Below are 13661 nucleotides of genomic sequence, written 5' to 3' on the forward strand. Positions count from 1 at the left end.
AAATCAAACTAGAGTGATATGTTTACCATTTCCTCTTCCAACCCTGATGATCCTGGAGAAAGAGATTGATTTATGTCCGGGAAACTTTTTGGAATCGGATCACGCTTTCAATATTTTTTCAAGTGAAGGGGAGTTATGCATTTGACAGCAAAAGCAGGAATTTATGTTGACCCTTCATCTATGGCCATCACCCCGCCGACCCTTACTGACTGCTACTTGATCTCATCTCATTTTTTTTTAAGGTATCAGCTAGCAGGTTTTATTTCAAGATATTTATTAACTGCAATATTATTAGTATCGCTCATTTCATAAATAATTCAAACGCGTATCCTTACATTTATTATAATTTTTTTACATTATAACTCCTGCAGCTATCATATTCTCTCAATCCAATAAGCATTATACACTTATCTCGTCATACAGAAAATTTAGTGCATTTGTAACCGAACCTATTTTAAAAGAAAATGTTATAAAAAAATTGTATAGATTAAACCACTCATACTCAATGATTTTATACATTGACTGACTTATTGTTTTGAGTTCTTCCGGTTTCAAACAACCATTCTGCAGAAATTTTCTGCAAAGCATTAAAGGTTTTTTTTAATGCAGTCAAATGTTTATATATATATATATATATATATATATATATATATATATATATATATATATAGTCTAAATAAGCTTTGAATAATAAATAAATAGAAAATAAAGAATGCAGTTTAGATTCCCGGAAGGTAAAAATATTAATTTTAACCTACGCAGACCAAGCACCTAAATAATCCGATTTCTAAAAAGTTTATAATGACCAAAGAGAATTCATTTATATATGAATGAAAAAAGAAAAAAAAAGGCCTTAACTAAAATTGTTAAATCGAAATAGACTTAGCACTTGCATAAGCCGCTTTCGCAAAAGTCTTCAATTTTAAAACAGATTTTAACTATATAAGGATGAAGAAAGAAAACTTTAATTAAAATTTTGTAAATAAAAAACGGCGATCATCAGCTGCGTACCATGTAGCCGTTTCAGAGATTCAATAACAGGGCATTTAAAATATATATATATATATATATTGGTAAAATGAATTTTTTTAACAGAACAGTTTTGCAACCTTTTTGTTAGATTAAAATCAAGATTAAATTTATGCTTATAATTCTTACATCAATTTTGATCAAAATTCATTACAGGATTAAGATTATAAAATATAAAAAAAATTAAAGCTTAAGGAGTTTTAAGAAATTGAAATTCACTAAATCTTACTTAAACGTGACTAATACCTATGTTCATATTTGATATATTTACATTTTCAAATGGAAGACCGTATCCCATAAAAGCGCTTCAAATAAACTGAGATTTGGGGAATATTCATGAATTTAAAATTTCATAAAAATCAGTGGTATCTGAATTCTCCCAGAGGGCTCAGATTTTAATCCCTTTTTATAAAAGGAAATACATTTTAATACATCTCACATAGCCATGCAGTGCTGCTCCAAAATTCATAAGGATGAGTTAATTTGTCTAGAAATGAACCCTGTACATACAAATATATGAACATACCTAATTATCTATTTATGTATATCTATATATATTTTACTTATTTACATACTATAAAGCTTACTTCAAGTGTATTTTGTTTGCGGTTGAATCAACGAGATTAGCAATTTTCATTGTGTTCATGTGTAGATGCCAACTAGAATCTCAAGTGTCGTCAAGCATTATTATTATTTGTTGTTTCGTCTTTTGGGGATGATGCAAGACAAAACAAAAACAGATAAGACATTGACAAACATATGGACACAAGCAAATAAGACAAACATTTTTTTCATAAACTTCAAATAAAAACACAAAATTATAACAAAAAAAGAAAATCACAAAAAAATATAAATAAAATACTCCTTAAAAGCATTTATTTATTAAAAGTCAACTTGATTAAAAATAGAACAATTAAGATGGTTTTCTTCATCCAATTCTAATTCTGATTTCCGTTTAATATTACCAACAGTGACATCCATTGGATATACGTATACTTGCAATGTTTGTCCTCCTTTTTGTTATGTCTCTCTTCGCTTGGCTTCTTTCTGACACTTCCTGTTTTTGTTTTACCATCGAAGTGCTTGTAGAGGTTTGTCTTAGCATCATTTAAATATAATTTTTATAGTCTATATCCTTATTGTCACTGTTGATTTAGTATTATGAATCAAGGCAGCTATGTTTAAAAGATATGGGGAAACGTAGGATAGCTTGCATTATTTGGATTAGAATTCTCATCAGGTTGTTTCGTCTGAACCTCCAACCCTTTTCAGGTGAATAGTTTTAATTGTGGAAACCGTTAAGATTACCAAGTTCAGAAAAAAACATCCTCCTGAATACGATTAGAGGTTAACTCAGTTGAAACGTTTTAAAAATTATAAATTATCAAAAACGAGAATAGTAATCTGAATGATCCAGATTCTTAATTCTCATCTTAAAATATCCGAAACTTAAATAGGCCAAGGTAATTATAAAAATGTTGACTTTTCATAAATAAATACTTATAAAGTTTGGTAGGTTGTTGTTTCAGAATTGGTGATTTCTAATTATTTTGGATAATTTAAATGTTTTTATACGATTGTTTTTATTCAAATGTTTTGGTTTCACCATTCTGCAGCCTTCTTCGTGTTTATAATTGTGTTATGCAGCATATCGTCTACGAACCTCATTTGGCAGGTATTTTCAGATAAACATAATTTAGTGCATTTAATCACGTAATACTTAAAACAAATGAACAATACATTACAAAGCTTTTAAAGAAATACTTTGCATAATTACTGTAGAGTCATCTAAAGCGAACAATTCAGGGTTTAGGAGTATATATGGCTTTAACGCAAGTTTGTGAAAGTTTTATCAGTATTTCGTTCTAATATTTCTTTAGAATAAACAATGGAGAATGAAACTAATTCATTGACGTATTTTAATATCAGCTGGTATATTTCGAGTAATTTTCCGTTAAATAATTCCTTTTACTATCAGAGTAATAATAGGAATAATAATAAATAAAAATAAAGGAGTCGAACAGAGTCGATGGTAATCAGAAGACTAAATTTTCATTATATTACTACACACACACACATATATATATATATATATATACACAAGCATTCTCCAAGCTTACGTCACTTAGCCTTGATTCTCACCTAATAATACTGAGCATTTAACAAAGGAGCGTCAAGTACCATATTTTCAGTATCTGGTAGGACTAATGAGGATTGAACACGGGTCTCCCGCCTCATTAGTGAACACTAAACATTATGCCAAATGAGGTAATAGGAATGATATAATGAAGAGTCACTTATAGAAGGCTGAAGATGGATTTTGCTGAAGAGGTAAATATAAAATAGTTTAGGTTTTATAATAAAGATTTTGGAGTTGTGTTCTGCTTTTTTATTGTTTTTTTTAAATTTTATTTTGAAGTAAATTATAATTGTTTTTTTTTTAATTTTCTTAATATTTTTAAAGTGTATCTTTAATTGTGCCCGTTGTGCTGGGATATATATTTGAAGCCTGTGGAAAGCATTGAAAAGAGCAAGAAAATAAAAAGAAATCGTTTAAGAAAAGAGTCAGTAGGAATATGTTATAATTTATTAATGTTTCTCCCACCTGAAAGGTCTTTTTTGTAGTGTGAAGTTTTTTTTCACAAGTTTCTGTTCCTTACGTCTTGGGGGAACAAATAAAGTGGATGAAAATATGAGCGCGTTAGCAAGAGAAAGAGAGAGAAAAGCAGTATTTATATTTTTAAAAGGGTTAAAATAAAAGAAACTTCACATAAAAAAAGACAAGGAAGGCGGGAAAGAAGTGCAGAATTTTAGAGAACTGACCCATTCAGATGCAATAATGCTGCCGACGCTGCTGATACCCGTTGCATATAATAAAATTCATCATAGTGGAGGAATGGAATTAAGTATAAGATATCAATGAAGAAATATCTCCAAATATCAGTTTCTTTAGAATTTAATTGATTGATCAGATTCCCGTGATTTTGGCAAAAGTGTAAATAATTCAAGTTCTTTATATCTTCAAATATTTATTTGTTGCATTTATTTGCTGGCTTTTTAGAAGAAAATGGTCTGTTTTTGGCTTTGCAGAACATAAGTTTTGCAAAGAAATAAAAAATAACATGAATGTTTTTGTGCATTTAAGATCAGACCGCCAATATTTTTAAACAGTCTGATTTGGTAGCAACATAAAGTTTTTGAGAGTATTTAAAGCGGTCAAATTATGGTGAAAATCCCCATTTAAAAATTCAAACATATATTTGGGAAAATACAGACAATTACTATTTAATATTTGTATCAAATTACTTTATTGTCTGTAGATGTCTATCATAATTCACATAAGGTTATATATCATTAAATATTCATTTTAATCTTACGGGGTCATAAATGTGGTATAAACCTTGTTTCAGGAATTTTTATGCCTGTTCTACGATATACATTTTTAGTTAAATATATGAATTATTAACCTTATCACAAAAATGTTGCTCTAGAAGCAGGACTTTCTTATGTCTCTAACCAAATAGAATACATTAAAAGAGAAAAGAGGTTGGGTAATCGTTTTGGGTTGGTTTCATAGCAACAAACAAATCCTTTCACTTTGAGAAGCGAGAATAAATAAAGAGGAAAAAATGATGAAGCAGACAATTTGATTTAGCCGAAACAGCAGACTCACCCTAACCCCATCCGATATTGACCTTATATTATCCTCCAGCCACACCTGCTTTTTATTTTTTTTTCCTCCTCTGCTAGCAATGCCTCACTCGAGAAGCAGATTCCTTAACCAAACCCTGCCGATATGAATTGCTGCGGGAGAGGGCGAAAGGAAGAAAAAATATTGACAGCTATGTGAAAAGAGCGATTGGTTAGACAGGGTTTCATCCTAACACCAGAAACCTTTCTACTGCCAAACGAAAACAGGTTTAGGCTTTAGAGCAGTTTTCTTTCTCTTCATATTTTTAAGGGTATTTTTTTCTGCTAAACTAGCAATGATTTATGCGTGTATTCGTCAGAGTTTTCAGCATGCCAAAACAGAAAGCTGAAAAATCTAGGCCTATGTCACCCATTAGTTTACGAATCTCAATGAATGTGGGAAAGAATGCTCAATGTTTAAATCCTAAAGCCAGAGGTTGCAAAAAAAAAAGAAAAAGCTTTCATATACAAATAGAAACGCATGAAAAAAAAAACTGATTTTACATTTTCTTTGGAGAGTTTCGCCAGCTAATATAAAAGAATTTTCCCTCGAAAGTTATAAATTGTAAAGGGTTTCTCTAATGCTGACATTTTTGCAAGGACATTTCACCATGCTCCTAAATACAGCACTTGGTATTCTTATTTGAGAATACCAAGTGCTGTACCGGCTCAAGGTTGCTAAACTTTAGGGATAACGTGAACCAGTGCTCATGTGGTTATAAAGTTTACTGAAATAATGTGCACTAATATAAAAAATGCAAATAGTAGGATTTTAAAAACTGGTTAAGTTAATAAAATTGCAGAGGCGATGTTGGAACAATTCATTTTCAAATGGGTAATGTCGGAAGTTATCCTTAGGGACACCAGTTAATTTTCTATTATCAGACGATATCAAATGTAAAGAAAAACACATGTAGAAGGTGATAACATCCGTACAGATGCAAATAGTTGGTTTAGTTATGATGAACTTAGAAATGGGCCAGGTTCAGCTGCAGTCAACAGATAGAAAACATTGGAGAAAGACAAGAGGAAAGAAGAGAGGGACCTTTTTATTTCACGCTTATATAATTGTGTTTTGAAGGCCAACAATTGATAAGTAGGGGTCAGTGGTAAGAGGAAAGATCCTTTGAAACATGCTCATCGTTTAACCCATTTTAGTACCACAAAACCCAAATGCTAATACCATTAAACCGAATTTAATTAAATGAAAAACTGCAAATAATCTTGGCATGGTTTCACCATGATTGGGAATAGGATTTCAGCAAGGGAAGCGTTTTTTTTCTTTGTTTTTCTTTTTTGCTGTGAACACCTGTGGGAATTAGCAAGATATACTGATATATTTGCTACAGACATCATCATGGCTGTATTTGTTGGCAGGAAGATTTCGTCGTCCTTCCACATACAGCACCTGGTATTTTGAAATTACCATGAAGTTGGTACTAACCAGGCTAAACATCACTTAACCTCGGTGAGCTAACAGGAACCTATGTATTAATTTATTTTTAGATTCGTAGATATATTATTTCAGGTATATTAGATTTTTAAAAGCACCATTACAATAGATCTTTTGTGAGAGTGATCTAGATCTATGATAGGCAACGAGTGGTTATTATAAAACCTTTGATCGACGTCAGTAAAATTGAGATAGCATTTTATTTCTCATGAAGTTTCTTATTAAAAGTGATGAGCAATAATACATATTGCTGTTATATATTTGTAAGACATTATGTAATCTCAAACACAAGTACACAAATCCAGTCATAGTAGAGCTTAATTACTACCTGTTATAGGATTGTTTACTAGTATAATTTTCTACATAGAAATGGATAAAGAAATAGAAATTTAGCGGTGAGATATGGCTTATAATGATAGCGAAGATATTACCAGCTATGAGTGTACTGCAAAGGTTTATTATAGAAATTTATTAACGTTTGTTTTTAATTTCATATTTATTGTTCTCCTAATCAACAAAGATATATTATGTGGTTCATGAAGTTCAAAGTTCAGTTATTGCAACTGCAGATATCTTTGAAAAAAAAAATGTTTTCTTTGCCCGAAAAGTGTTTTTTGACATTTTCTTAAATCAGACAACTTAAATGCTCATGAAATGAGAATGGCGCACTTGCAATTTTGGGATTACAATTTAATATCACCTTGTATATTTTTATGTTATATACAGATATATTAGTGTAAAAATATATGATCAACAGGTAATACAAAAACGTTTCATAAAATCGGTAATATATTTAAGCATTACCTGCCATATCTTGTAACCAGTCAGGTTCTTTAATTAGCCTCAACTACTTATTCGTTTCCTTTAACTAACGCATTATCTTCACTTTATTTTAAAAGATATTATACTATTTTTGTATGGATATCATTCTAGACAAGCAATGTAGTCACTGACTGTAAGGCGCAAAACAAAAAATACTTCAAAAGTAAAAAACAATAGCCATCGGTAAATGTTAAATGGATAGATTCCGGCAAAGAAAACAATTCTTTCCCCTTTATCAGAAACATTGTGTGGATTAAAGGACAAAATAATAGAAACGAGAGTTGTGAGGCTGGCGAAAGTAAATCCAAGGTCCACTTTTTACTCTTTGGTTTTTAAATGGACCAAACAAAGAGTGACATCAACACAGGCCAGAAGAAGCAAGTCATTTCCTCTGTTACATTAACGTTTGGTTAACTATTGCTACAATACAATTATGTATAACATGGGTTTTATTTAGACAGACCCATCTTGTTTTATGTTACGTTGAACTCAAGTTTCCATTGTTCGTGAAAAAATTACCAGACTACCAGAATAGAATCGGTAATTGTGTTTGGTGTTCATTAAAAGCACCAAGCTACTTTGATTCGACGCATGAAACCTAGAGGTTACCTGGCAACATTAGATGTAGCAGTAAAATGTGTTAAACGATGATTAGAGCTAGCTGTATGGACATAATGTGTGTTCGTATGCGTTACTGGGAAAACCAACGGTGTGGGTGTGTGCAGGGGATGAGGAAGTAAATGCTTTCAAAATCATAAAACGGAACGAAAAAAGGGAATGGAAAAATGTTACAGAACGAAAAATATAGCGGTTAAGCGAGTGTCGGTTTGTGTATGCAGACATTGAGAAAAGTCAACATGCTGCGTTGGAATGTGTCTTGGAACGCGAGTGATAAAGGTATGCATATATATCCTCATGCACAGGTGTTTGCGGGGATGGAAATGCATTTGCGAAATGTTGGTGTGGTCCCTTTTCGTACTTAACCAAATGTACACGGACGTTACCTGTGTGAATCGGGGGTGTGAATTGTGCGCTAACAAACAAAGCATATCAAAACAAAACACCAATTTCATTTAAGCCTATGCATCGCGCGCGCACGCGTGTTTTTTATATATATATATATATATATATATATATATATAAGAGAGGATTAAAATACTGTCAGTAGACTAATATTCTGTTCCTTAAAAGAAAACTTTATGAAAGTGACTAGTAATGTGTTTGACCAACTCTGTATAAGAGTAATCTTTCTTCCTCCTCATACCATTTTTATGTACATTAGATGCAATGACAAAATAATTTTAGTCATTTTCATAAAGTTTTTTAATAAAAATACGAATAATCAGTCTAATAATAAAATTACACTTCTAATTTGATTCTGTCATATATTCTATGATGGTTTTCACTTTTCTATTAACATATGTATAGAAATTTATCCTTACACAAAATTGTATATGTGCATGTATGAATAAAAGTAATTAATATAAGAGTATATGAAACTTAATTATACATGGACACTAATATATATGTAATATATGCAGGCCTAGGTGCATGCATGAATATATAAATAGGCTTGGTGGTAGATTATATGTCTCTGTAGATATATATGTGGATGTGCATATAATTTACGTGTGTATGCAAGAGTTATATATTCCAATTATATGTTTATGGTGGGAACATTCAAATCATGTTTTATATATATATATATATATATATATATATATATATATATGTGTGTGTGTGTGTGTGTGTGTGAAAGAAAAGGGATATGTGTATCAAAGTCATGCGTATTTATAATTTCTACATACAAATGTAGATCAACTTCTTTTTGGAATTTATATGCTATTTATGCACGTAATATTTGATAGTAGATAACTATATCCAAATTATGTATATGCGTGCGCACACGATGCATAGGTATACAAATTTACATAAATATAAAACATTTAATATAATGAAAAAAAATTGATGAATTCCAAAAGTCAAATACAAAATTACGAAAGGAGAAAATAAAACAAAGCAGGTAGATTCTTACCCCATCTCCTGTGTCTGAATCTGGGTATTTCGTCCAAGATAACGACGATTTTCTTCTTGTGTTTAATAACTCAACTGAAACAAAGAAAACAAAAATCAAAATTTATGATACATGAAAGCAAAATGTTATCAAAGAGAAATACAAACATTATACATAATATATGGTGCTTTAATAGGAATACAGATTTTATTGACAAATTAATATCCAGAGACCTTTTGCACCCAACAACAGAGCTAATTATACATGAAAGTTTTATTCATATAAACACTGAACTACCCAGCAAGTTATGTTTCGACCGAAGCTCAAATGAAGTAGATTTTTAGGCCGAAAAATACATGAAAAAAAAACAAACAAACAAAAAACGATGGATAGCCGAATGTTTGTATAAATAAAACTACGTATGATTTAAGCGTAATAGTTGTTAATTCTTTAACACCAAAGCACGTAAACAGGAATAATAGGATGTTAGATTTCAGTAACAATGTTTGTATATATAAAGATTGCAAAACTTAATGTAGAACACAGAAATGCGTTACTAAAGTCATTTAACAAAGTACTAGGTATTACTATACACTCCACAAACTATTAATACAGCTTTCAAGTTTTAAACCAACTGACATTTTTATTTTCAAGTATCAATATTATCCGTCATCTATTACCATTTAAATAAGCCAGACAAAAAAGTATCAGATTAAAAATCAGCGCCTGCTTCTAAATCTTGCTTTTAACAGTAAATACCATCTGTCAAACCTGGCGCGATGATCAGACAGAGAGCAGGACGTTCTTTTCAATAAACAGATGCTTTGAATGCAAACGCAGTCAAAGGAAACATTATTGATGGTCCGCAGTTGAATGGTTTACAGCGAGCGAGCATAAAACTAAACTGACAATTAGATTTTGAATAAAGGGATGATCGTTGCCAAATACGAACGCAAACAGAGCGTTAGATCAACAAGTGTGGCACAAAAGACTAAAACTATTGTTTTTTTTTTTTTAAAAGGGAAAAAGCGAGAGAAAACAACCAAAACAAAAATAAAAAGGAAAGATATCAATGTGTAACGTATTGCAGCTCAACAACAAGAAAGCATTGGCAATGACCCAACCGAAGCCTATGTCGTATAATCTGACAACTGTCAGACCATTAGCCGAAGAAATATGAACGACTTCAGAGTAGCAAGGGCTTTTCACACTTTGGATAGCGAATCTAAAGCTAACAGTATTCCATTAATTCTCCAATAAACATATTTTTGGAACAATCAAAGTAAAAATAACTCAAATATAAGTATTAACGTCATAAAGTTAGGTATGCTATATTTATATGAACAGTATTCACTCTTAAACTAATTAACCGATCATTACGAATCGCTGCCAAGCGTAAGGGTCATACATGTGGTCTATATTAAGGATATTTTAATTTTAGTGGGTAGTAAAGTAATTTCCTCGGTAAAATTCAGATGTTTCCAATTTCTTGTGAAATTTTACTAAGTGTTATACATAAATGTATAAACATTCTCTAACCTTCAATTTCTTTTTGAGCATTTTAAAAAGGTGTTCAAGGATCATAATACTAACACCCCTCCCCGTTTGAAAATTCAAAGCAGATTTGATAGTTATTAGAAACTAATTAAGTCCAATTTCTTGAATTTGAATTATTTTTAAAATGCCTTCAGCTTAAGCCTTAAATTGTAGACATTTTATAGAATCAAAGTCATGCAATGAATTTTGATAAAAATTGAAATAAAAAATTCTAGACAGAAAGTGCAATAGCATGATATCTAGATTTTAATAATCGTAGAAATATGTTCTGTTTGGAACACATATCTGTGTGTGTGTGTGCCCTATGTTTTTCAAGCAACAAAACAAAACAAAAAAAAAAACAGGCACACTTTATAAAGAAAGGAAATCTGTTTACTTCTTATGGGTCAATACCATACGATTTGTGCCTCCTATGTTATGATTAGTCCAAATCAATGAGGTTGGGGTGAGGGAATGTGCTCTCTCACTATTCTCTTCACGCAGAGTTTCATTTACCACCGAAGCAGCGTACCGAGGTCTATCAAAAGGTATTCACTTAGCAAACAGCAGCGAGACGTGGACTTGGCGAGTTCACCCGACCCTCTCCCTAGCAGACGCTTCGTAATATTTCTTTGCACAGCTGGAGAGTGAACGAGAAAGCGAAGAGCGCCGATCTGTAAGGGAGTAAAGTTAACTCCCAATTGGAATTGGATATTGGAGAAGAGGTCGAGATTCTTTCCAATTTCACGGCATAATTCGTCTCGCCTTACCCAACGTCTGTAATTGATCAATAAAGTTTTATTGATTTTCCGCTCTTACTCAGCGGGAGAGTGGACAGCTTTTGCTATGGAAGGGCGACGAGGAAATTACGGGAAATATTCAGACAAATGTCACGACATACAAACAACTGAAGATAAGCAGAGGGTAATTTATAAGGCTGTTGCAATGTTGCATAGCCTCGAGCAATTTATAGATATAATAATATAATCAGTTTTTATTTAAAAAAATATTTCTGTAATTCCCAGACAGCTTCGTCCATATTAAATCAAAATTGTGTTCGTTTATGAGTAAAATTAAGTATATATTTAATCATCTGCATTATAGATTATTATATGAAGAAACACATTTTTAATAGAAATGACTTTAAAATATAAAAAAAAACTTATTAAAAATAATTCCCCATTTTATATATATATATATATATATATATATATATATATAGATATAGATAGATAGAGAGAGAGAGAGAGAGAGATAGCCACCACATACAGTACTGTTTCGCATCTCATCAGTGCGGCTAGGCAAGCAACTACCTCAAACTAGGATCGGACACCGAATTAACAATGTTTTTACATTGTACAAATACCTAAGCTCAGTTTGTTTACGCAAAGAGCATTGCTTCATACGCTAATAGCAATTTGTATATCACTTCCCAATATGCTCAACCCATGATATGTAGCATTATAGTAATCCACATACAGTACTGTTTCGCTGTTTCACAGCTCATCAGTGCGGCTAGACAAGCAACTACCTCAAGCCAGGATCGAAAATCGACTGCCCAAATAACAGTTAGAGCTTCTAACCGTTGTGCTATTCGGCTGCTGCTATGTGGGCAGTGAATTAAAACTGTTTTGACATTGCCCCAAAACATCAATATTATGCTATGGGACATTCCGGTCTGAAAGGGTGTAGTTTCTCATCACCAACAAGTTGGAAATGTCCTTTTCTGCCAACAGTGCTTAGAAAATTCTGTTGAAAACATTAAATGCATGCGGTGACACGAGTGTATAGTCAGACACAAGACCGGTTTTTAATGTGAAAAAAATATTCTAGATCCCCGAAAAGAGGCATTCTGACTTAGAACAAAAAAAAAATGGACAGTCCTTCGCAAAGAAATTAACAACCAAATACATCACGAAAACAGATATAACACCTCGCTCCACATGTCTTTCATACTTGAAAGCACCTTTCTATTCTGATGATGGATAAACTTTGATCGTTGTAAGAAAATAATCTAACAGATTTATTCTATTGTTCAGGTAGGTACAGGTTTTCCTTCGATCTATTTGTGAATTGAAATCCGGTTTCTTTCTAACGATGTGCAACCGTAAATATCTGAGTGACGGGCATGGTAACATAGAGAAGAGAAAGATGAGAGCATGGTTCATTCTTTAGAAAGTATAAATGGCATTTTTGAAGAGAAAAAGAAAAGTCGATCAGGATTGATTGGATAAAAATTAGATTTCAACAACGAGAAAGAAAAGATCCCTCTTGAAAAAGAATATCTGAGTTTTATAAATACCTGAAAGCTAATACAAGCAAAAGATTTCCATAGTGTGTAGCTAGCAGGCGCAGAGATGAGTGGCTGTAGAGAGCATAAAAATAAGATGGGCGTATTCCATGTTTTTGCGACAGGAAAAAGCGACAAGACATGGAGGGGTTAATAAGGAGCAAGTTGAAGATCGTGGGCAGGTAGACGAGAAAGCATGGACAAAGCATTTGAAATCGAAGAAAAGTTCTGCTATATGGAGAAAGACAAATATATGAAAGGGAAGAGAGGTGAGGGGCTGGGGAAAGAGGACAAAGAGAAGGATAAATACATAGACACAGACAGCAGTTAAATAAAGAATGAACGAAAGAGACGAAGAGAAAGGAGAAATACAGACGAACGGGTGCAGGGAGACAGAGGACACACAAAATGGAAAACAGGCGGAGAGAGATATAGACAGAAAGGAGACAGGATATATGTCTTTCTCTCTCTCTCTCTCTCTCTATATATATATATATATATATACAGAGAGAGAGAGAGAGAGAGAGAGACAGGCAGGACATATATATATATACAGACATACAAGACAGATATATATATATATATATATATATATATATATATATATATATAGATAGACGTACAGGACAGATATATATAGATTATATATATATATATATATATATATATATATATATATATAGATAGATAGACAGACACACAGGACAGATATATATAGATTATATATATATATATATATATATAGATAGATAGACAGACACACAGGACAGATATATATAGATTATATATATATATATAGATAGATAGACAGACACACAGGACAGATA

The 13661-nt window shown here is 31.9% G+C and overlaps 1 protein-coding gene across 8 annotated transcripts in view; it reads right to left on the reverse strand.

The window, feature by feature from the left end:
* LOC145261109 (ephrin type-B receptor 2-like) overlaps nucleotides 1-13661 on the reverse strand; it is a 320628-nt gene that overhangs the window by 162529 nt on the left and 144438 nt on the right. For all 8 annotated transcript variants that reach the window (XM_080119333.1, XM_080119326.1, XM_080119329.1 and 5 more), the window contains exon 2: nucleotides 9030-9103. In XM_080119333.1, the coding sequence (XP_079975459.1) occupies nucleotides 9030-9103 (74 nt within the window). The remainder of the gene's footprint in view (nucleotides 1-9029; nucleotides 9104-13661) is intronic.

Source organism: Euprymna scolopes, chromosome 37 (genome assembly GCF_053919585.1).
Source record: "Euprymna scolopes isolate OS-2025 chromosome 37, ASM5391958v1, whole genome shotgun sequence".
Classification (NCBI taxonomy): Eukaryota; Metazoa; Mollusca; class Cephalopoda; order Sepiida; family Sepiolidae; genus Euprymna; species Euprymna scolopes.